Source organism: Glycine soja, chromosome 4 (assembly GCF_004193775.1).
Source record: "Glycine soja cultivar W05 chromosome 4, ASM419377v2, whole genome shotgun sequence".
Taxonomy (NCBI): Eukaryota; Viridiplantae; Streptophyta; class Magnoliopsida; order Fabales; family Fabaceae; genus Glycine; species Glycine soja.
In genome coordinates this window covers 5,108,090-5,134,392 of record NC_041005.1, presented here as the reverse complement: position 1 = coordinate 5,134,392, position 26,303 = coordinate 5,108,090, and the positions used below count along the sequence as shown (strand labels likewise).

At 34.7% G+C, this 26,303-nt stretch overlaps 1 protein-coding gene across 2 annotated transcripts; it reads right to left on the bottom strand.

Moving 5' to 3' along the window:
- Positions 1-1,785: 1,785 nt before the first annotated feature.
- LOC114408919 (CHD3-type chromatin-remodeling factor PICKLE-like) lies at positions 1,786-23,270 on the bottom strand. Of its 2 annotated transcripts, none has more exons than XM_028372137.1 (31): positions 23,192-23,270; positions 21,998-22,168; positions 19,838-19,975; positions 19,591-19,745; positions 19,188-19,349; positions 18,294-18,541; positions 18,079-18,174; positions 17,131-17,267; positions 16,844-17,056; positions 16,602-16,709; positions 16,008-16,058; positions 15,797-15,896; positions 14,866-15,008; positions 14,635-14,738; positions 14,227-14,365; positions 13,947-14,116; positions 12,604-12,670; positions 12,398-12,520; positions 10,475-10,584; positions 10,315-10,396; positions 7,999-8,187; positions 7,420-7,570; positions 7,223-7,331; positions 7,058-7,132; positions 6,269-6,330; positions 6,078-6,154; positions 5,257-5,387; positions 4,581-4,953; positions 3,398-3,530; positions 2,930-3,000; positions 1,786-2,795 (listed from the first exon to the last, which is right to left on the bottom strand). In XM_028372137.1, the coding sequence occupies exons 2-31, from the start codon at positions 22,142-22,144 to the stop codon at positions 2,331-2,333; spliced, it is 4,329 nt and encodes a 1,442-aa protein (XP_028227938.1). In that variant the 5' UTR covers positions 22,145-22,168; positions 23,192-23,270; the 3' UTR covers positions 1,786-2,330. The 2 variants fall into 2 exon arrangements, with proteins under 2 accessions (XP_028227938.1, XP_028227939.1); XM_028372138.1 differs by having other exon boundaries at positions 7,223-7,328.
- Positions 23,271-26,303: the final 3,033 nt, after the last annotated feature.

Here is a 26,303-nt window from a genome sequence, read left to right as displayed (position 1 = left end):
TGTGCATTTAATATTATTCATTGCCGTATCAGTATATAAAATCTTGTATGGCGTGCAAGATTTTAAACTTATTTAGTATTTGATTTATTTCAAGTAAGATGATTTTAGAAATTAAAATGAATAATTATAAGCTTATAGTAATTGTGAAGTTAACTATTGATATTTTAATACTTTTATAATTTATTATATGTGTATATATATTTAAATATTTAAAATAAACTTAGTGACAAAGGAATCAATTTTTTTCTAGATAAAGGAAAACAGAAATTGACGGTTGGCACCATACGACCCGTCTCAGAGTAATGTTCAGATGGCATTTTTATTTTTATCAACCTTTACCTAGAAAAGTTAACAGAATGATAGAAGGATAAAATCACTTTTGCGCATGATTTCTATATATGCCAATTGCCACGTCAATGCCGCTGCTATCAGAATACTTCTTCATAGGGCATGGCTTGTGGAATTGGACCATTGGAGTGACCACATAGGTTATGCATCTCAGTTTATAAATTGTGTTACATTTTAATAAAATTAATTTTGAAAGTAAATAATGATTTTGGAAGGTAAAAGACTTATGTTAGTGAAAATTAAAAATAATAAAAATGTTTTTATTTAAATGAGACAGTAATATTACGCATTTACTGAGTTGTATTTATAATTGTTTTTTGCTAACGAAAGAAAAAAATGCTTCTTTTACTTGTTAAAATTTACTTAATATTGTAGGGGGGGAAATTAACAAATACATTATATTACTATTCGAATGAAATGGCCATTTTCTTCCACACATCCCTTAAGAATCTATGAAAAGAAGACAATCAACTTGAGAAAGAAATTATAGAATTTAACAGTTCTACAGACAACCAGTTTAGTTAGTTATTACTTACAAGAGCTACTAGTATATCAATTTCCTTTTCCCGTTTCGGAAGCAAAGTGCGTAGGACAAAATTTAGGCCACACACTTACGATTCTGATATTGTTATGTCCAAGTCTATGGACTCAGCCACAAAGCTCCAGCTTGTTTGAGAAGTGAGACATAAACCATTGATAGGGTAAGCCTAAAACCGACAGTGGTGGCTTCAACCACAATGAAGGACATTTTAGGTCCAGCTCATGCACCGTTTGTTTAGCATCCATGCCCCAGAAGACCCTCTCAGTTGCATGTCACACTTGATATACACATTATTTTCTCTTGGCTCAGAGAAAACCAGAAAGGGACAACGAAATGTATGTTGTAGAAAGGGCTGTGGTGAAAATGGCGAAGGAAATGAATTGTTTTGTAAGGAAGGATTGGGGTAGAGAAGATATATAGGATCATTTGGTTGGACAAATCCTTATATCTTAAACATAATAGATCCCCCAGAAGACTCCTTAGCGTTCTTCATGTTGCAGATTGATTTCATCCAAACTTATACAGTCCAAATCAACCTGGGTTTGATTTCAAAACATTCTTTGCAGGCGCTAAACATAAAAGGAGATAAAATCCCAATGGGAATTTTAAATTGTGCAGCTTATTTAAGCAAATAATCTTCTCACACAAACACATTCAGTTTGAAGAAGACTAGAACGGAAAAAATTTAACTTGAAATGTCAAATTTATTTTCGACTTACCATGATAAGAACGGAAAAATTTAACTTGAATGTCAATTTTAGTTTCGGCTTTACCACGATAAATATGGTCATGTGCAATCCTTTTGCGTCGCTTTGTTGCTATATGGAAGGACAAAGCAAAAATAAACTACACAAGCTAAAACAGAAGACTGAATTTTGTAACGGGAGGCACACTCATTACAAACATGTTACTGCACTTTATAACAGTGCACTTTAAAAACGAAACATAGCAGGAAATATCACAGTAACATCTCTTCAAGACTTGCTCTGCTAACCATTTTTATTCAGCAACTAAAACACTATGGCTTTGTCCAAGACGCTTACCTCAGTTAATATTGGCGGAATATTAACTGAGGTAAGCTGTTCAAGACTTGCTCTGCTAACCATTTATTCCGCTAATATTCTTCCTTGCAGAAATGGTTTACGGAAATTTCCTCAGTTCTCTGCTAACTCATATAATGAAGGGTAACGTGCCGTGTAGTATAGTATACAATTGATCATACTCTTCATTCAATTCCTTGAAAAATAAATCCGTCTAATACAACACATGAAAAGGAACAATTTCTAATCGAGTTAGTTGCACGGGACTGAATAACTACTACCGTATATGCTGTAGTGCCTTCTTGTTTATAATTTACTTCACTTTTAATGTGATAAAAATGCTGATTGAGACTACTATGATTACACGGTACAACAAATATCTGTCTACTAGACATTGAGTTTTAACCATCCAATACAGCATCGGATTTCTCCGGGTTTTCATTCAACTCGGCATCATTCATAGTTTCATCAATTTCTGTTTTACTATCCTCTTTATCCGGAAGAGTTAGTGTTTCATTCTTCTCTTCTACCAGGCTTGAACAGCTTTCTTTTATAGATTCCGATTCTATTTTCTTATCTTTACTCTCATTGTCCGCTGAATCTTTAGGCTTGCAGGCATCTTGAGGAATTGGCGGTGATTTGGAGGCCAAATTTTCACCGTGTGACAAAGCCTCTGATTGCTTATCTGAATTCGATATTGGCATTTCTGCAATAGGTTGTTCTTGTGTGGGTGTTAGGATTCTGTTAATGTCTTCGCAAATAGTTTCTAGTGGAGGGAAATTCTTCACTACATTGAGCTCTGCCGGTTCTCTTGCCAAAGAACTTTGAACTAAATCCATGGGGTCTTCCTCCACTGCCTTGCACATCTGCCAACACAAGAAAGATTGTTGATACAGATACTCGGCAGGATACTATATATTCCACCACCTCTTATTGAATGAAATGAATCTGTCATAAAGCGTAAGGTCATGAAGAGAGAACAATAGTACTATATATTTACCTCATTGTAAAGGCGAGCTAACTCCAATTGATTGGGATCACTATCACATGCAGCCACAATTTCTTCTGAAGCTGCAGAAAATGGCAGTACTACAATAAGTCTCCTGGTCTTTTTCTTTCCCCCTTTTCAGTTGGGTATGCAGATAGCTACCGTAGAAGGTAGGCAGGCATTTGGGGGGGGGGAGGCCACAAAATACTGACCACATCAATAAAATATCCGGAGATTCTTGCATACTCGAGAGGGTATTCCACTCCAGGTTGTTTTTACGTTGTTAGGAACCAAGCCCATAGTCCTAACAAATGTTAATCTGACAGCAGAGATTCAATTTCTGTGCCATTGTCTTATTCTAATTTTCTAGGTGAAATACTCTGAGTATGCAAGATTTCCTCCATTATCTGATGCAAACTAGGTAACTTCTGTTGTCTGCTCTAGACACAAAGTATACAGAGAACAAGAATAGAATCATACCTATTGTTTCTACTTGCGGAAGTTGATCAATCATTTTGGTGTCACTGTCCCCTAATTTATCACTTGGGAAATTAGTAGCCTTGGTTTCACTTTTAAGTTCTTCATTTGTTGCTTCATTTGATTTTGGATCACCCTGCAAATAAAGTTCATGGGAAAGAAATGTCAGCCCACAAGAAAGTCAAGCAAACCTTTTCAGAGACCAATCATGCATTCTGTATTGTTGTATGATAAACCATTGCTAAAATCTATACATTTTTTGGTATAGACCACAGGTATCCTCCACTGGAGGCACTCTTGCTCGAATCAAATAATACCATTATGTGTGACAAAACTCTCCCTTCGAGTATCTAATGTAGCTGGATACTCAAGACTCAAACTCGAGACCTCTTGTTAAACTAGCTAAAATCTACAATCTATAATCTACACATTATGAAAACACAATGATAGCTATGATTAAGGAAGCGAATGCGAAATACTAATGGATGGCAATAATTGAAAACCAAAGTAAAACATAAAGTTCCAGCAACAAGATAGTGAAAAATGATATAACAGGAGTGGAAGAATGTAAAAAGGTGATACTTTTTTTGGGAAAAATGTAAATTATATTAAACCCAAAATGATACAACAATAAACGGGACATACCCCGCAGCTAGAGAAAATCAAAAGTCTCCCTAATACAAGAAGGCTTATATCAAGATGCTAAAACAAATGCAACAGGTGCGCTTGTCTATACATAAGATGATACTTTAGCAGTAAGTATACCAGGAAACACAGTCGCCATCAGTAAAGTAGTGTATACCAAACTTTTTCAGCCATAACGAGCAGTAATACCAAGAAAATAAGTTCTTAGGTATCTAAAGTTGGGTACGTACAAGGAGGGCATGTCTCCCCTGCTCGTGTTTTCTAATAAGTTCTTTCGTTATCTTCCATAACCACCAGAAATAAGAAGAAAAAAAACTTTTATGTTTGTTTTGCTTCATCTCTCACCCTGGTATAAAGCTAAATTCTAGCACTCTCAAACTAATGGTGACTGTTGGTGATTGCCAGTAACTAACAAGGAAACCTTTGATTAAAAAAACAATGCATCTACCATCAATTTTTTATCATCTAATTTTTTGAACTTGAATCCAGTCATTCCACAGAAGGAAATTATTTAAAAGATTTTATGGGCTATGACACTTACAAAGTATTCTTTCTGGTACTCAGCATTGAGCCCTTTTTCCAAGAGAAGAACCCTCTTTTTTATAAACTCAACCTGTCTTCTCTGCATGTCTCTAAAATGATATAATATGGACGAATCTTGATATAACTGTGCTTGGTTCCTAGCATCACCAGAACCTTGTGCACCATCAGTTGCTATATCACTCCCACCATTTTCCTTGGATTGACTGTTGGGTACTTCTGCATTTGTCAAATTTGCACCATTTTGTGCCTGAGAACTAACGTGTCCTGGAACTGGTAAGTTTATAAAGGGAAGATTCAACTCCTGACATATGACCTCCTGAATCTTCAGATCCTTATCATCAACAATAGCTTGCCACCTTCCATACCCATGTCTTGTATAGAAAGAATTATGTTTAAGGGATATATCAACAAAAAGAATACACAAAAGTTATAACTAGTAAACTACCAACACCCAAAACTAACTATTACAAATAACGTAAAATATAGCAAAGGAGATTGAAAATCAACATGCAAAAACACAAAATTGATATATATAATAGACTTTATGTTTATGGTATTTAAGTCTACATTTTTTGTGTGTAATTAAACCATATTTAAGGGCTAATATCATGCAGTTAGAAGATAGTATTTGTTGCAATGTTTAAGAAAACACCAAGCTGTATTACAATACATACTTCAAAACAGCACGTAGCAAAACCAAATCATGCTCCTCCTTCCATATCTTTGCACCCTTCAATCCTGGATAGCGTAATAATATGTCATCTGAAAACAATGGAGTTTGAGGATGTTGTGACGCATACTTCACCTGTCATTCCACATCCCAAGAATAAGAAGGCACATTCATCAGCTAGAGGACATTTAATTTCAAAAACACACATTCAACTTAAGCCCACCCCACACACCCAAAAAAAAAAGAGATGAGCTTTTATCCTATCAGACATCAACAAACAACATAGTGCCACATTATTATAGAAACTAAGTTTTTCACTAAATGAACGCCTTTAACCATTTCTACATAGGTTAACCACATGGTTCATTGATACAGTAAAGTTTTTATATAGTCAGTTGAACTGAATTAAAATCATAAATATAGAAGCATAAAGTTTCATTTTCATTATATACTTCCAGAACACTTTAATCAAGCATGTTGGAAAATAATGGAGAGGAGAGAATACCGGTAGCATTTAATAGTTGGGCATGCATCTAGATTCTAGATGCTATCACAAATTTTTATAATAAGGTAGAACTCATGAAAAGCTTCACATGAGATGATACGACAAGCATATTTAAAATAACAAGTACAAAAAACAAATCTTGGTTAAAATATATCAGTGTGGAGCAACTAACCACTCAAACTGTTAATTAGGTGATTGCACATTTACCCTTTCTAAAACTTTTACCAAATCTCTTATATTGCAGCAAGACTGGGGGAGTAGGTAGATATAATACATTAATGATGAGCAGTTAAAATACAGAAAGTTCATTCAAAACTTACCTTGTCCCTTATCAAGAGCAGGACTGCAATCCTAACAAGTACATCTTGGATTCGGAGTCCTTCTTTTGGAACACCATCTACAGAAAAATTATAAGCACAAAGGAAAAATTAGGAAACTAGATATAGAAAATAAAAAGGGGGGAGGGGAAGGAATGAAGGAAGATATACTGATAGCATTTAAGATCTATCACCTGCGAATGTGGTGGAATCAGTTATATCTTCAGCAATATGAGACAAGAAAAGGGTTCCATAGCTGTAACAAAAAATATATACACATCAAATTCACTCACAAAGAATGACTTTAGGTATGATAAAATCACAAGGTATGAAATAAAATTATTAAACAATGTTAAAAATCTATATCATATTAATATCATATTTTACTGATTACTATAATTGAAAATAGAAAGGGCACAAGGAAAGAAAAGAAAAAAAAATAATTAAAAAAGCTCACAGCAAACACTAAAAGGAAGAAAAACACATTGCACTTTTCGCAAAGGATGTTGATCCTCCCATTAATCTATAAGTACTTAGGGATATATCATGAAGGATTTACCCAAAGGAATAATAATATCCTCTTTTTTTTGCAGCCTTTAACCATATTTATATATTTTTCATAGGGACAAAACATTTGGAAGCAACAAACTGCAACAAAAAAAATAGAGAAAGAAAAGGGAAGACAAAACAATTCAACATCCTCACACAGTGGTCCCTGACGAAGAGACTAGTCATCTTATACAATAGTTATATATAGGCGTGTACACAAGATCAAACTTAATCCAAAATATATTACCATTCTCAACCTAATTTGTGTTCAAATGGTTACAATTTTTTTGTTGGGAATGCATTGGCACAGCTGTCATCAAAATCCCCCCCCCCCTCTTTTCCGGTAAAAAAGAAAGTTAAGATAAATTTCCAGCCAAAAAATTGTATAAAACATCCTAAATATGGTAACAAATTAAAGAAAAGCATATTATTACTCTTTGATTTCTTCGTAAGTCTTCTGTTTCATGCGGGAAGTAAACTCCTTCCAATCAAAATCACCAACCCCAAACCTGAAATACAGAGTGAGATAAACTACATATATGGCCATCCGAATTCCTTCATCATCTCAATACATAAAGAATATATGTAGAGAAAGTAACCTCATCAAAATTTGCACAAATGCAGCCCTCTGATTTTGATTAAAACCAAGGACTCTGAATGCTTTTCCTTCACCTTCCATTAGAGGATGTGGCTCTGTGCTATCTGCTGCTAATAAAATTAAATGAATATTAACATCACAACCAGATAATCCAGGTCCATCATATCATTAAAAACTCAAATTAATTTTGATACATACTACGTGCTTTTTTTTTATAAGGTCTTCTAGCAGTTGTAGTTCCAGTGGAATTTGAATCACCATCAGTAAGCTCTGCTTCATAATTGTCATCTTCACCATCAGAGCTTACATCTTCCAGACCAGCAAGGTCATCCTCCTCCACGGAAACCATCTGGGAAATCAAGGATAAATTAACCGCTCAAGTTGGTACCCCCCCTCAAGATACACACAAAAACAGACTTTCAAGTTTCAAAATCCTAGATGTCAACATACAACAACAACCACAAAAGCCTTACCCCACTTAGTGAAGTTGGCTACATGGATTACACAACGCCATTGGGGCACAAAATCCTAGATATCAATATCTAGTTCTAAAAATCATTAGCATATGTCATATATTGAGAGGAAAACAAAAAGGAACAAATTTCATAAGAATGTACCAACGTAGAAAGCAACATTAGGGAGCAAACAGAATATGTATTGAAACAGTTGAGTGTAATTTCACAATAAATCTATAAATGACAACAAGAACCAATAATCTTTCCTTTGCAAATTAATAGAATTATAGAAAACAATAGCATGAATATTAAAATCACATACCAACTTCCGGTTTCGCTTCCCCTTGCCCAGGGCATTAAACTCCTCAACTTTATGCTCTTGATACTTGTCTCTTAACAACTCCTCCCAGTAATGTGTCCTTTCTGAACTGTTAAGTGTCTCCATTGCTCTTTTTTGTGCTGCCTCCTCTGCTGCAGCCTCAGCCTCATCAACATATTCAAAATTTGCAACCTACATCATAGAATCCACTCAATCAATCAAAAGCATAGCAACCAAACAAAAACCCTGAATGAAACAAATGATGGTAAAAAAATCTAGTGCAGTTATTCGTTGTAATAAAGGCAAAATTGATTGACGTAGCAGGAAAAGGTAATGGAGGCAGAGTACTCCTTCATCAAGAACTGCAAGCACTTCTGTCACAATTTTTTCCTTAATCTCAAAGAAAGAAGTATCACTTTGAAGAACCTTTATTCTAAGAAACAATTAGAAATGATAGTACATCTGAATTAGCCACTCTTTGAGTGTCATAAAATCCACCATAAAAAGTATACGAGTTAGTTCATTTTTGCAATTACATATTGTTAATACCAATTATTTAATATTTCATTTTAATATTCAACAATTTTCAATTTAGCAAGTTTAAGGAGCTCTAAGCTAAGAGAAAATTCATTTCACAAATATAGCTACAAAAGGAAGAAAAGCAAAGAAATTATTAGTATTCAAAATGAATTCACTTGATTTTTTCCCAAAATAATTATTTCAGTGAAGAGGAGTGCATGATGAAAGCTGCAAAAGCAGAATAGTGTATATACTTCAGGAATAGGATGCAATTAAAGAGAGAATATCCACAATGGCTGCAAATTCTGAAGGCAAGCTAGATATATAAACAGTTTTAGGTTTTAAGTTTTAAAATTTTGAAAATTTAAATCCAGTTTTAGTTTTCAGTTTTGATATTTAAAAAAAAAAATAGATTCAGTTTTAAAATGACCAAACACATGTTTTGAAAATAAACATTTTGTGGGGCATCCAGCAGAAAGGTACAAGTCACCAACACCACCATTTTCCTGGTTTGCAACTCTCTTCATTCATCCACACACTCACCCACGCCTTCTTCCAAATCCTGTGGCAGCGGCACAGCTGCTCCATGACCTGCAGTACTAGGCGGGGAACAAGATCTGTGTGGACCTCGGTCTCCTACAGCGCCTTCATGTGCCTTGAGTGCTCTGGCAAGCATCTCGGCGTCCATATCTACTTCATCAGATCCGTCACCATGGAGTCCTGGTCCGACATCCAGATTCAGAAAATGTAAGCCAACAAAAACGACAAACCCGACACGTTTCTCACACAGTACTCCATCCCCAAGGAGACCAACATCGTTACGAAGTATAACACCAATGCCACCGCTGTCTACCATGACTGGATCTAGGCCATCGCTGAGGCCATCCTTGGCAGGATCCGCCAGTAGTCAAGGAAAACCTCTCCACCACCGGGAAGGGGAAACCGCCAATGACACAGTCTCACGGCGGAGGATGGGATGATTGGGAAAACAAGGGGAGTTCGCAGAGCAAGTCTATTGGGGATTTTAGGACTCTGGACGGCAGCGGCAAAGCCCACCCTGGTTAGCAGTGGCGCGGTGCACTCCTTGGTCGGCAGTGACAAAGTGTAGTCACCCCGCGCACTGCACTATGTTAAAAGGGAACCGCATAAAAACAGAAACAAAAGAATAAACCTATTTTTATTGTTTTTGAAATGGGTGAAAACAGTTTTGAAAAGTAAAAAATCAACTCAGCCCCATTTTAGCTGGACGCGTTTCCGTTTTGAAATTGCATTCTAAAACAGAAAACCAGAAACTCAACCATCCTAAACGGGGCCTAAATAATCATGACCAATGGATTGCCATAGAATGCTTTCAAAACAAATAATAATAATAATTGTTAGAAAAGTTTTACATAGGGACATTTATTACATGCAAATATGGAAATATAGGTTGCTACAAATTAGGGATTCAGATTGATTCTTTGTATCCATGAGACTTTCTTACCCTATTATGAGATTATAAATAAAGAACATATGCGTGATTATAACACTATTCAGTAAACACTTCCGATAATATCAATAAATATAGAAGTGGCAGTGATTCTTTTAATGCACATAGGTCAATCCAGTTCTTGCCAAATCCAATTTACTTTTGATTGATTTATATGTGTCTCTAAGTCCATATACATTTGTTTCTATAAAATGATAAATGACAGTAGAAAAATCAAGGGCATCTCTCAATTCACTACAAACCAAAGTAAAAAAATCAAAGTTGAATAAACATTTAGAGCAGAATATATGCAAGATAATGACACAGTCAACCTTAAAAGCCTTCAGAAATCCATCTTCATCTTCATCATCCAAAGTAGCCTCTTCATCTCCAACTTGATCACGATCCAGCAATCTGTTATAAAAAAATATACAAGAAATAAATATCCCAAGCATATTCGTATTTCATGTTTGAGGAAAAATGCTTGTTTACCTATCAATAGCAGCAGCATCATAATGAATTTGGCGGGATTTGCCTGCTTCATCATTCTCATCTGCAAATAACTCCTTTGAGCCATATCTTATGATGTCATCCAACTCTTCCTACGCACAGTCAAAAGCTACCATCAAATCTTTTAACAACTATGTTCAACTGGATATAGATCAAATGTTCAATTTGTTAACTCCTAATGCCATTAGACTTTTAATATTTTAAGAAAATATCAATCTCTTGAACAAAATGGCATATGCATACCAAACTCAATCAATATTCACAAAACAAATACAGGTTTGCAACTTGTACAATTCCTGATATTTTCAAGAACTGCCCATGCCTTTTTCTCTGGAGTTCAGTCAATAGTTACTATACTATAGGTATTAACTTTGTTGGGTACCTACTTTGTTAATGTACCTTTATCACTTCTTTTATCATCCTTTTCAGGATTATATGCCTTATCCCTCACTTTTAGTTCTTTCCCTTTCCAACATATGAAATTTACTTGCGAAAAAAAAAAATTATACCCCAACAGGAATACTTATCTAGGTTCTAAATCAACAGCCACACTGCATATTACAGCCTTTCATCCATATGGAAAAGGAACTGCATTCAAGAAGAAGAAAAAAATGTCCAACAAACCCAAAAGCTTAAGTTGTTGCATAAAGACATGAATGGTTCAATAACTTATTGGGCAGTGTACGAAGTATTTGAAATACAGGAAAGAAATACCATCCGGTAATATTTGCAAAGGAGTTGCAAATGGATCTGCGGGTTCCCCAATCATGGATGGTTCTAGAACCGCCAAGCCTAAAGCCTACGTTACAGGCAATAGTACCTAGAATTACTACTGAAAAAATATATAAAAGATTGTTGGGCCATGCAGGTTCTCCATAATATATTAGGTCTCTAACACCCACAACGCAATAGCCCTTTGGGCTAGAAGCAAGGATGATGCACAGATCCACCTATACCTTGAGCTAAAATTCAATTTAAAGTGATCTAGTTCTAGACCACTTGGTCATAGATACTCCAATACCATGTCATAAACCAACAATCCTAAAAGCTTAAACTGTTGGGGTGAAAGACAGTTTTATATTACATCTCTAACACGAAGGAATTGCAACTGGGGGAGGGGGCAGAAGGGGGTCAAAACCTGTCAGAGAAGTGGCAGTGTGGGACTATGAAATGAAGAACCAAGGATACTATAAAATGCAGCAAAGCAAATCAGTGTCCATGCTTTCCAAGTCTCAGTTAGGCCTCATATGTGACCAGCTTGAGGACAATGCGAGTAAGGAGCAGAAGGGGGATTTGCACAGTAAAGGGCAGTAAAAAATCTTGCCTTTGTGGCAAGGAGTGTGGGAAAAGGAGGGAATTGATTAGGAGTAACATAAAAGGGGAGGGAATTTAGAGGGAGACATGGTGGGTAGGTATATTCTCTGTATATTTGGATTCTCTTGCACATTGTTTCCTTTTCTTTCTGCATTTTCAGTCTTTATCTCTGCTTTTTTAAGGAACTTGGTCCCCTATTTTCTATAACTTCAGAGTTCCTATCACTCTCTTCCTTACTTGATTCAGTTATAAAATCAATTTGTGTATATTCCAGTACAACTGTGTACAAGTATACAAACAAATTAACCATTTGTGACCAGAAGATAAAATGAACAAGGCAGTGAACAGTGACAACAAATTAGCAAACATGAGTTGGAAAAAAAATTATATTCCTGGGTCCAATGCTAAACTACTAGTCAATATCCATTTTCCATCTGGTTTCTGCAATTCATATCAATACTTTAAAAAAACAAGAAAAAGAAGACAAGCAGAGAGCACCTAACCAATCATAATTAATGCTGCCTTAACAACAAGACTGCTAACTATCATCAGCTTCTACAACATAAGCCTTGCGAAAAAGTAATTATTAACCTGGTTGATATTTTGAGCCTTTAGCCTCCCTACAACTAGGTGTTCTAACACCATTTTCTTCTTAGTCATCTGCATCATCCTTTCTTCAATAGTTCCCCGTGTTATAAGCCTATAAATTAACACCTACAATGCCAAAACCATTATAACATTCAGAATCAACAATAGTAATCAGCGCTACAATTACATAACAATGAAAAATCTCAAACCTTGTTAGTTTGTCCAAGTCGATGAGCTCTAGCCATAGCTTGTAAATCAGCATGAGGATTCCAATCACTACAGAATAATGATTCGATCAATGAATTAAAAGAAATATTGAAAAAAGCATTAACAGCTACTATTGAGGGTTTTTTTTTTAATAATTTATATAATCATTATAAACTTTTATACATTATGTAATTAAAAAAAAAAAACACAAACACAAACAGGCCTAAAAATAGCCTACCTTCTCTAGTTAGATTGTTTTTAAAAGAAAAACTAGAACATGCCATGCAACTTGAATACCCTCTCAATATAACTCACCATCCTTATTCAATCATAGAACATTACATTACATCTCTTGTCATTTCTTTAAACAGGGCAAGAAGGCAAAATATGTACAAAAAATTTGCTCAAGAGAGCTTTGTGTTCCCTTGAGATTATGCTTTGTTTTTGGACCACATTTAGAAATAGCCTCCAGAAACTCTTTCTTATCAGCAGTCCCCAGAATCTCATTTGATGGCATCTTCTAAAATCACTGAAAAATATTCCATTAAAAAGTTGAGGCAACCCAACCAACTTGTATGCCAAAAATAGAAAAAGCAAGAGAACCAGATCAGGAGGCTGCTGTCTCAAATACCACCTAACTTTCTAAGATCATATAGATGAATACCCCAGGCTTACAAGCTAACCAACCAGCAGCAGTTCAATCTTGTCATGTCAAGTAGGCTATTGCCAGTCTAATAGCATTAAAGTAGAGTTTAAGATAACTTAGTCACAACTCACGTGCATAACAGATAGAGGTACCCACCCCCAGAAAGGAAACAACACAGACAATAGCAATAAAGGAGACAAATTCACCATAAGACATGCAATGGAATGGACAATGACTGGCCAGGAACCAATAAATAAACTATGTTAAACTATTTTTATTTGTTTTTCCAGTAGAAAATGTGAATATATTGACGATGGGAGTTGTAATAGGCAAGCTGAAGATATATTTTAACCCGAAAAAGAAAAACCTTTAGACAGTGTTAGAAAAACAGGCTACTTTATATCTATTATACTAGCTGCTGCACTGTTTCTTGACTTTTGTTGTATCTACTCTGTACTTAGTAGGCAGTAGGCTAGGTGTGCTCATTGTACTTTTCTTCTTTGTGCCACTTTTGCAAGTCACAGATGTATATTTATATAGAACCAGCTGAGTGTGTTTTGCTGAACACTCAAGCTATTCATCTAAAAACTTCTTTATTATATTTAACTGACAGTAAAACTTGTTTCAGGGCATATATTTTCATCACATTATTATTCTAGAAGAAAAAGAAAAGAAAATCACAGGAATTTAAAGATTCACCTATCATATATAATAACTGTGTCAGCGGTTGCAAGGTTTATCCCCAGGCCCCCTGCTCTAGTAGAAAGAAGAAAGCAAAATCTTGAAGAATTTTTGGCATTGAATCGATCTATCCGAACTTGTCTTTCAGCTCCACCAACCTTGCCATCAATCCTTTCATACTGCCAATTCTAGTTTTTTTTTTTAAAAAAGAAACAAAAAGCAAGGTGAATATTAATTATACTGAAGCAATCAACTTTAGAAACCATCATGTCGATAACAAAGAATAACCTCACAATACCTTGTATGTACAGTAATCTTCAAGCAAGTCCAGCATGTGCTGAAATTGGGAATATATGAGGACTCTATGTCCTTGCTCTTTAAGCTTCACCATCATCTTGTCCAGCAATTGCAACTTCCCCGATGATTCCAGCAGCTGTCTGTCAAATGGAAAAAAGAAGGGAAAATGGAGTAAATCAATAACAACATTGATTCAATCCTAGTACAAATTATACCAAAAATAATGCCTTCCAACATGATACCCAAATATTTCATTTTAGTTACAAGTTACAAATTACAACTAACAAAAGCGAATGATTTTCAATAGTAAAAAAACAGAAACAAGATTTAGCACCAAATAAGCAGAGAACGCATTTCTGACAAAAAACCATAAATAATGTCACTCTAAAATAATGACATAAGAGCTTACTTGAATGCTTCTTTTGCATCATCAATATCAGGTTCAACTCCTTCTAACATGTAAGGATGACAACAGAGCTTACGCAGTTCCATAACAACATTGATAAGAGAAATCTGATTCAAATAAAAAACATATAAATATAAAACATGATGAGACCAATACTGTTAAGGTGTTTTGGCTCTTATGAACCTAAGATTAAGAATAAACCAAAAAGTCAGTTCATTAAAGCATCAATCTTGCCTGTGCACCGCCACGACGAGTTAATATCTGATAATTACGGGTCAAAATTGCCTTATAATATTCTTTCTGTTTGCTGCTCAATTCAATACGTAGAATAAGTTCCTTTTTAGGAGGTAGCTCCTTCATGACATCTTTCTTCACTCCTGCAAAGACATTAAAAATTTGAATCCACAACTCAGCAATACACATTTCCATAAACAAATTATCACCTACTTAGTTTATTTATTATCGGAACGATAGAACCATTTAATAATCAGGCCTCTGAGAGCTCTCTTGCATTTTCCATTAATGCAGAAATTAAAATTTAAAACCACCAACTCAAATTATCAGAATCTACAGTACCCCTATGCACTTCAATTTAGAGGCCTAGCATTACATTAGACCAAACAATCTTCATATCCTTCAGCAATTAAATATTAATGGACCAATTCCAATATGTATCATTCCAACAACTGCCAATCACTTTTCTTCCAGTTGAGATATACATAACATCCTGTATGCAATTATGCATAACAAGATCAACAACTTCCACTTCACTCCCGAATGATTGCAGAGAACAAAACTTCTACAAGAACTTTACTTAAGAGTACACAGATTGAGAAAGGAGGATCAACATTTTAAAAATTGACCCTAGTTTTGCACAAAAGAACAGCACATCAGAAACAGTCTAGTCACTTGCATAATATTGACTGACAAGCTTGATGCAATATATGCTCCTAAAGTGAATATTAAACAAAATTCTTGGATATGTTCTTTATAAGAAAGACTTCTTGACATCCAAAGATCTGGCAAATTTGACAAATTGCAATGAAGTATCCTAATTTGATTTTTACCACCAGCAGCAAGAATACCAAGTTCATCATTGTTCAAGCTAAAAACATATACAGGCAACACAAAATTAGCATAAGAAATAATTATTTAAGATACATACTTCTCAGGAGATGCGGGGCCAACATTTTATGAAGCCTTGAAATTTGTTCCTCTTGATTGATATCCTTAAACTCTTCCTGAAACTCCTCTAAACTTCCAAACTACCAATATTAAAAAAAAAAAAAACACTTCATAAGATACTCTTGACCTTCATCAGCAAATTCAATAACTTAAAAACATGGTTTATCTTATAGAACATTCCTCATACTAACCTTCCCAGCATCAAGGAAGTGCATAAGCATAAAAAGTTCATCCAAGTTGTTCTGAAATGATCAGAAAAACTGCCATTAGGACTTTTCAACTTCCAACAGATATGCAACCAGACTTTAAATCAATAATGTATGCATTAAAAGGTGCGAAGTGTACCAGACAAGTTTCCATATGTAACTAAAATGATAATAATACAATACAACATTACATGTGAAAAAGTACTATATATTATAACTATTGGCAAATACACACACACATATACCTGGAGTGAAAATTTCCCAGTTAAGGCAACAAAGTTATATGCTTAGCATTGATGGTAGAATCAAGGTAACAAAAAATCTCATGTTGGATATATTAGAAAACCTAAATACATGTTTTTTGGGGAAATATATGTGCAATTTGAAATTCAACAATCCTCTAACAATTTTAAAACCCAAGGAAAATGGAAATATTAGACAATAACCACCACATAATTTTCCAAACAAAATCCAGCCAGCAAGCTCAAAAAACAAAACAAGAACATGATTCAATTAATCAATAATAAAAAAATTAGGGCATAATCCCACAATAAACCACTATGACAATTTAAAGTGAACCTGAAGAGGAGTTCCTGTCAAGAGAACACGATGTTTGCTAGAATATTGCTTCAATGAAGAAAATAATTTTGAATCCTTATTTTTGAGACGGTGACCTTCATCAACTATCTGCAAACACATACATAAAGATGTCAGGCTACCAGCATTACGAAAACCAGATATGAGAATAGCATGTAATAGAGGCAACTGGCACACTAATATGTTCTCTTGCTCTGCTAATATACTGGAAAGTAGAATCATACCATGCACTCCCATTTTATAGGTTTTAGTGATGTTGTGTCAAAGTTGATCATTTCATATGATGTCAAAAGAACATCAAACTTAATCCTGTCTTGCTTGCTTTCACTAATTAAATGACCAGATTTCTTTTTCTTGATCTTCTTCAGTTTCTTTGGAAAGTAAAATTCATACTCTCTTATAACATTACGAGCTTGGGCAGATCCAACATACATTAGCTGCAGAAAAAAAAAACATGAGTAAAAGAGTAACTACCTAAAAACATATTACAGAGAAATTTCCGAATGCATACCACATTCATTTGAGGTGCCCATGTTGCGAATTCACGTTCCCAGTTTCGCAAAGTTGAAAGTGGAGCAACCACCAGATGTGGGGAGACACCCTCTTTAAAAAGGGATGCTAAGAAAGCAATACTTTGTATGGTTTTGCCTGCAAGTGAAAAACTCAGCCATCATGGTACAATAATATACTTCTCCAGAGGGTATGAGGGAAGGAAGACAAACAGTACAATAATATACTTCCAAATCAAGGGCAGAGGGAAGGAAGACAAACAGTACAAGAAAGGTATAAATCCTATTGGGAAAAAGCAATGTCCCACATTGACTAGAGATAAGGCCAAGATAGAGTATATAAGTGGGGGGGAAACCCTCAGTCCCTCACCCTATGGACTAGCTTTTGGGGTTGGGTTAGGCTCAAACCCACATTCTAAGATGGTATCGGAGCCTATCCTATATCCACTAACGGGCCACCCACCATATTATTCACGCACCAAGCCCAAAAGTGTTGTTAGTGAGGGGGAGTATTAGGAAAAATCCAAGTGCCACATTGGCTAAAGATAAGACCAAGGTAGAGTATATAAGTGGGAGACAACTCTTACCCTATGAGCTAGCTTTTGGGGTTGAGTTATGCCCAAACCCACATTCTAAGAAATCCAATGGGGTTTGTTCAGCTCACAAGGATCAAAATGCTTTGATTGAAAGGTTCAGTTAAGTACCACTATAAACCCTCATTGTTATGAACCCAAAGCAAAGAATGAAATGACAGAACACTTATTAACAAGAACAGGAAAAAATCTGTTCTCCAAGGATTTCCCCTTCTACAACCGAGCCACTACTCTATTCTCTCGAATGCTTTTTTTATCTCAACACCCCCCTTTCAACTGGAATAGAGCCCCATCCCCCTGAACTTTTAATAATAAGAGTGGAATAGATAGATAAAGAAAAAGAGAGAGACTACTTACCAAGTCCCATTTCATCAGCAAGTATAACATGAGTCTGCTTGGACCAAGAGAATCGTAAGAAGTTCAAGCCTTCAAGCTGATATGGATGTAATGTACCTTCAATAACATAAAAATGAAATCAAGTAATCTAGATCACCCAAAAATCCAAATCTAAAAAAAACAATAAACATAAAACATAATATTTCCAGAAGAATAAATAAGTTAAAATAACGTACCACCTGAAAGAAACTCAGGACTTTGTTCATAATGTTGAAATTCTTTCTGCTGTTTCTTTAATTCAGCATCATCCTTAACACTGTTTTTTTGTTTACTGGAAGAAAATTTGCTGGATCTAGACCGCAATCTATTGAATCTTTCGATTTCTGGCTGAAATGCAGAAATATCTGACTCAAACTCCCAATAGCATTCATCATATGGAAGCTCCTTCCACTTCACAAGATATTCCCTCTCATCATCATCACCCCTGTACCATTTATACAACATGTTCAATAAAAAATGTGCATTTGTCAAAAAAAAAATTAGAGGAAAAAATAGGACAAAGATAAAGCAAACTATTAAGCCACTAGGTTGCACATTGCAATGTCACCATTTTCTCAAAATCCATTACTACAAAAAAAATTACTAAAGAAAAAGAAGAGGTGGAAAAGTACAATCAGAAATTGAAGATATCCTCCAAAACATATACCAAACTTCAGTTGATGGCAATTTTATGTGAGAGTGAGAAGAATACATATTGACCATTAGATCTTACTGCAAAAGGTTAAGACTAAAACAACTAAGTCATGTAAGTTCTTTAAAAAGTCACATGACCTTTTTAATTGGTCACAGTACACACACACACACACACACACACGGGGTGTATTAAGTGAGAGGAGTGTTTAAAATAAGAAGGTGAGAGGAATAAATTTGAACCATCCATAGATTGTTAGAATTAGAAGTTATTTAATAATCACATGACCACTTAAATTTCTTCCTCTCACCCTCAATTATATATATATAAACACACCAAAAGTCAAGAATGATAGTTTGAATCCGACCTAACACAAGTTACCAAACACACCAGCATTACTAGAATTCCTGTTAATCTTTCTAATTGTCATCCAAAATACCTGCAAGCAAGTATTCGATCAACTGTAGTCCATTCGGGTCGAATGGCAACAAAGTCTTCGTCAGAAGTATTGACAGATGCCATTTTTTGATGGAAGTTGTTCACCTTGGTCTTTAGACGAGGATGAGTCTTAAATGCTTTCAGAAACTCTTTCTCAGGCACCCTAAAGAAAAGAAAGAAGAATATGCAGCAGAAAAATAGAAAATAGCAAAAATAACAAAATGATTGAAAGAAAATAAAAATGTATAATAATAATACTTAAAATAAAAAATTGGGAGTGAATGCATAAATAGATAGAGCAAAAGAGAGGAATGGAAAGTAACACATAATAAGCATGCAGAAGGTTTACTAGACACTATGGAAAGGTGTGCAACATATTAAAGGATGAGTTCCTACAAATTTACCATGTGCAATGCAAATAGGATAGGCCCTTCCACTTAACGAGGTATTGTTTGACAAAAATTTGCTTTGACCCTAATTTTGTGGCATCATTGTCAGCAGCAGTAGTAGGCCGCATCTCACAATCTAATATCTTATCAATATCATTAAGTGGGCTAACCTGCAAAATATATGCCCACATAGATAAGTATTGGCTATCACTAAACAAGAAATCTATTACAAGTATTGCTGGTACAAAATATGAACACTTACACATTCAGGGCACCTCCAATTGTCTGGAAGGGGACCTTTAAGGGGTGGAAGTAAACACCTAGGATGGTAAGCATATGTGCACGTTCCACAGCTCACAAGATTTTCATTTTCACCACATGCTTGACATAAATTCTCTTTCTATTGAGAAGGATGGAAAAATCAAAACAAGGAAGGGTGGTTTAGTGTAAAGCAATAACACCAAATCTATAAAGAAACCAATTAAACCAAAAAATGTTAAATATAAAACATTTACAGATTACGGATAAAAAAATGCAAACTAGCTTCAACTGTTATTACTAACAAGAATAATAGAACCTTTAATGCATACATAAGTAACATAAAACCTTTATTTTTTATCATTGAATGAAGGAAGAAATTTTGTTAGAGAGTAGAAAGAGAAAACTACAAGATAACAACCTCATCAGAGAAACAAATGAATGAAAAACCAAGAAAAAAGAACAACATATGTTATGTAAATATAAATATAAATAGGAAAAGATGGTTAGATAGTTAGTCAATGACTGTTAGATTAGATTTCATAGTTGTTGGGTAGCTGCCTATAAATAAAGTAGGGTAGTTGTATTTTAGACAGACTGAAACGATAATCAAAAAGTGCAGTACACAGTTTCTCTGATCTCTGTTTCTTGTCTCTCTCTATATATCCTCTCTGTTCTGTTATTCTCCTTTCTTTCTCGTTCCTTCTCTGTCTTTCTATTTCCTTCTCTTTTCCACCTAAATTCTATATATCAGTAATAGGGATCCTGTTTTTGTAGTAAATTTTGGAATGAGTTTTTGATTACTTTGGGGATTGAACTAAAATTCTCTTCCTCTTACCATCCCATTTGAAATTCATGATCCTTGAGGAAAGGGTCCTCTTTGGGGGAGGGGTATTGTTATGTAAATATAAATAGGAAAAGACCGTTAATTAGTCAGCTACAGTTAGATGGGATTTCATAGTTATTGGGTAGCTGCCAAAGTGCCTATAAATAAAGTAGGACTGTTGTATTTTAGACAGACTGAAATGATAATCAAGAAGTGCAGTGCACAGTTTCTCTGGTCTCTTATTCTCTTCCCTCTCCATCCTCTGTTCTGTTATTCTTCTCTCTTCCCCTCTTTCTTTCTCTTTCCTTCTCTGTCTTTCTGTTTCTTTCTCTTTCCTGCCTAAATTCAATATCAGTATCAAGTAAGCAAGGGCTGCAAATCTATTTTAATATCCGACAAAGAAACTCCTTAATTCTTAAATAGCCATAATCAAAACATAACAAAGAAGCTAAGAAGACAACTATATGTTATTTCTCCGAATGGGTTAAATCTATGTTGCAAAATAAGTTGTATCCAGTATTGTGAACGGCACGTCTAACACAGGCAAGAAGCTAGAACGGACCAACACCTTATTTCTGCAATTATATATCTACATCTATCTATATACACACACCCCACCAAGCACATTGATGTGGGACTATTCCAACTTGACCAGAGGTCTCAAGTTTAAGTCTTGGGTATATATAACTGTGATAAATACTCAGAGCGAGAGCTTTGTCGCCCATAGTGGTTCTACCTGGCTCAGCAAGATTGTCACTCGTGGAGGATACCTATAGTCTAAACAAAATAAAAAATAAAAAAATACACGCACATATATAGTCCGCCATATGCCACAACACCATTGCTAATAGTGATTTTTACTACGAAATATGAATGTGTTACTTGACTGCTTGATTATTGAATTTATAAGGCAATTAATGGTCAATAGTCAACCATTTTACTGTTTTCTCTTTTCCTAGTATTAAAGCCCTACTTCAAAGAAGTGTGTGCTTACTGACACCTTTATCTCAAGATAGTGAAACTCCCTAGCGCCTTAAGGGTGCTTTCCCTTCACAACCTTGGCCATATCAAAGCTCTTGTATCTGTATTAGAATGAAAAATTCAAGGGGAAAATATACCCCTCCACAAATGTTACCAATCAAAAGCTAGTCAGAGATGTCTACATTCTTAAAAAAATTTAAATTTATCAACATCTCAAATTAGACTGGAAATTCCAATACATGGGAACAACACAAACAAGTATGAGTATCTTTTGTTGCAGAAAAATATCACCTATCAGTCACCATCCAAAGCACTGAGCAGTACAGTGAACACTATACAAAAATAAGTATAACATACCGCATCACTTCTCTCTATCCTCTCTATCTTTTCCTGAGTTGTCCCGGATTTTCTTGGCAAAAGATCAGCATCGTCATCTGACTCGTCAAGATTATAAATTGGCCTGCGATCTGATCTTACACGAAGCCTCTCCACCAAGCTACTCATATTCTGCTAAAAATGATAGAAATCCTGAAGGAAACAAGAAGGAGAAAGAATTATGTGTTGATTCTATCAACCAAACCTTGTGTAGAATGACAATTTTTGTAATGAACAAAGAATCATCCAAGGGGGAGAAATCACAGCAGACTAGGTTAGCATTTGCCCATGAAATAACTTTATAATCAGAAACAAAGGGATCGAAATCCCAAAAGGCACAAGTCCAAGGATAAAAGTATTATCCTTTAATATCTTTTCTTACCAAAAGAATGTTTTACCCACATAATGCCAACAAAGTTGTTGCTTGAAAATATAAATAAACTAAATGCATATGTTTCCAAATGCCTTAGATGCAGCTGCATGAAAGATATACTGGGAAAATTTTTTAAAAGGAATTACCCAATGCTTGCAGAAATAAAACATTTTAGTCCTTAGACATACAATAAATGGATTGGAATTAGTTTAATTTAGTGGAAACCTAGATCACTGATTTCTGTTTCCAGGAGATGTTCACTTATTTTGCATAAGTAGAGTACTCGAGAAAGCTCCAGAACCCCTCCAAAGGAAAGGAGAGGACTTTAGGTTGGTTGTAAGTTTTAATAGTTGAAAAATCAACTCAAGACACATTGTTTTTCAAAGCTTAAGATTTAAAAGCCTTTGATTGAACAAAAATATAAGCAAAATACTGAAAATCGTTCAAAACAAAAACTCCATGGAACATTGCAAATTCAACAACTTAAACACAACTACAAAACTGTAAAAATTAGAAAACATGATACAAAACAATGTGCGTATAATTCCGCACACAATTCGCCACTGAAGTACCAACGAAGTAACACGAGAATAACGAGACGTCATCGTTAACTCGTGGCGAAAAAGCAAGGTATCGCCTACAAACACTTCCAAATTGCGAAAGCAAAACAGAAACCCTAGATTGGTCAAAACCTCCACCATTTCCGGAATGGTTACGAGAGCGATTCGCGAGCTAATCGGCGATTTCAGGAGCAGTGAGTGACCGAAGTGAAGTGTGAAACAGAAAATCGAAGTGAGATGTACCGTAGATTGCGAGATTTTCCGGCGATCTGGAAAATGGGAGTTTCGGAAATTCGCGGGAACCGAAACCTGAGAGCAGAGGAAAAGAAAAGAAAAAGAAAAAAAAATGAAAAGGAATAAATTAAATGAAATATATATATATATATATATATATATATATATATATATATATATAATAATAAGAGGCGGTGAGGGGAAAGAAATTGGGATATGCTATGCTATGGACTCACCAGCACAGTGACGAGATTTAACAGCCGGACCGAACCTGTTTATATCCAAATTTTGGAAAAACAACTAAACAAGCACTGGAATTTTAGGGGTAATTAACGTGATAAGATTATTAAAAAAAATTGGTAGACGAAAGCACACTTGCAATCTTTTTTCTAGAATAAAATAAAAGAGTACGAAAATAAGCATTGATATTTAAAAATACAAAATTACAATCTTGCACCTAGGTTTTTTATTTTTTTTCTCTCCTTGCCCTTTAAGAATTGTGAAAACAGTTCTAATAAAAACACGATATGTTTTTTTTCAAATTTCTTTGTAAATTATGTAATATAAAGAAACTTAATTAGAATACGTATACCTTTTTATAAAATTTAATTAAGTTATATGTATTTTTTTTTACATTATCTTCTAATCAAATATGATGAATTTGTCCAGGTTTTATAATCTTTACTTTAAAAGTTATATTTAAAATACTTTTACTAGTTAATTGTATATAAAAATTAAACTCATAAATATAATATATATATATATATAAACATGTAAGTATTCAGCATTATATTCAATAATATATGTTATGTAAGAAGTTTAGAATGACTCATACACAAATCAATTTAACAAAAACATAATAAAAATTTAGTCATGCTATCAAAGGCTCCATTGATCGATATTCAATTTATTGGTATGAAGTTATCGATAAAAAAATATGTGTCTAATGCATTTCTAAATTAAAATACAAGTTTAACTATTAAACTGTGTTAGCGATGATTCCCTTAAGTTTGAGACTAAGGACAGTCTCCAAGAGGAAAAAAGGAAATAACAAATTTAAGCCTGAATATTTTACATTTTATTTAGTGTCGTTTGATATTTAAAGGTCTATCAAATATGTACAATAATCACATTCTCACTATAATAACTGCAATCCCGCTACAATCACCACAATAACTGCTTCTAGAATGATAACTACCCCTATGGCAAAACATCTTCTTAACATTTCCTAACCCATCAAAAACACCTTGTCCTCAAGGTATTGGGTGCAGAAAACAGAACTTATATCCCAAATAAAAATGGGTGTAGGAATTAGTGCCTGAAGATGGTTGCGGAGACAGAGCCCTTTGGTAGCAACGAGAATGACAAAGAGGAGGAGGAAGAAAAGGGGTGGTGGAGATTTGTGTCCCTGACCGTGGCAACACACATAACAGAAAGGGAGAAACGGATGTCGGAGGGAAGGATGTCGTGGCTGGAGGGCTTTGTGTGGGAAGAAGATGCTCTGCCATGAAAATCTGTCATAGGGGTAGTTACCATTCTAGAAGCGATTATAACCTACCATAGGGGTAGTTATCATTCCAGAAGCAGTTATCATTAAGATATAGATATGCAATTGTGTTTAAAAGCTCTATGAATTAATGAATAAGGCAGAGAAGACTATTCGATAATTAACTTTCATAGGAAACCTTGGTCCTTGAAACAAAGTAATGTAGATTTCTCCCTCCCCTCTACTCCTAACAAACTGTCTAAATCTAACACTAGCATAGGACAAATACAATACATATACCAAATGACACAATAATTTTAGAATGACTATAAATTTTTATTAATATTAATAGGTACATCGAATTGGGTTAATTGTGTTTAAAATTCATAAACTCAATACCCAAGCCAATTGTAATTAGGTAAGTCAAAATCAACTCGAATCAATCCAATAACTTCATCTATAATGCATACCAAAAAGAAATTTAATCAAATACTTAGATCTTGTTAAATTCAATCAAGACCGAAAAAGATAATTAAACCAACACTTCTCCTTTTAGAGACTCAAGTCATGATTCAGTTCTAAATTAGGATTTATGGGCTATTGTTGCATCAAAGAAGTGATCCTCATACTAGCTAGATGTTCAAAATGCCTTTTCACACAAAGACATATTGCATCAGAACTTTTTATTATTTAGTAAGAAAACTCTTTAAAATTACTATTTAAAATCTGTTAGAGGTTGCAGTCGTACTTTTGGAGAATGAACTCTAATTTATCTTTTGTTCTCAATATATTTTTGAAAGAACCTAAACGGTATCTCAAACACGTAATGCATATTTTGTTTCAAACGTACTATTGGGTGCTTTCTAAAGTAATCCAAACATGTTATTTTTGAACTAGATGGCTTTTAGAAATCAGAACAATTCAAAATTATGAACGCAGGCGTGGTTAGAAAGACTGCCGCATGCCATTTTTTACTAATGTATTTTTACAATTCAAATTTGACGGGTCCACAAGGAATTGCAGAAACCTATTCAAATCAAATGCCATCATTTGTCACCAATTAAACGGTGGTAATTTAAAAAATAACCACTAAAAGAAATAATATTAGCATAGATTGAATAATTTCATTACCACATAATTAAAATCAATTCGAAAACGAGCAAGAAACATCAACTTTGATCCAAACCTGCCCTGTGAAATCTCTTCATTGCGGTGAGACTGCTAAATTGCCAAAACAGAGTAATCAAATACCTCTCATAAGTGGAAAATGTGAAACCAACAGAAGCACAGAGGCCATGTCTTCGAAAAGCGAGAGAAATAATGAAGCACCAGGGCCATCCCATCACATCTTGATACTTTCTTCGAAAATTCAAATTTATGAATCGCGTGCAATGCTTCAACCACGTTGCGAATCCGTAGTCACTTACAAGCCAAATAAATCACGCCATAATTGCATAGCATAACAAAAAGGACAGAAGAACTCAATTTGGACAACAACGCCAATAAAACCTTGGCCTATTCTGAAAGAAGGACCCGTATGGTATTTCACCCAGTCAACCCAGAACAATCACACTTACAGACACAGAAACACAACTTCTTATTAGAACTAAGAATTGGGCTAAACATCTTCAGAAA

Coding starts and splice junctions, on each gene's coding strand:
- LOC114408919 (XM_028372137.1), bottom strand. CDS start 22,144: ATGAGTAGCTTGGTGGAGAGGCTTCGTGTAAGATCAGATCGCAGGCCA. Junction 18,175..18,293: donor TCCTGAGTTTCTTTCAGGTG/GTACGTTATTTT, acceptor ATGTTATTGAAG/GTACATTACATCCATATCAG. Junction 7,332..7,419: donor TTATAAAAAAAAAGCACGTA/GTATGTATCAAA, acceptor TAATTTTATTAG/CAGCAGATAGCACAGAGCCA.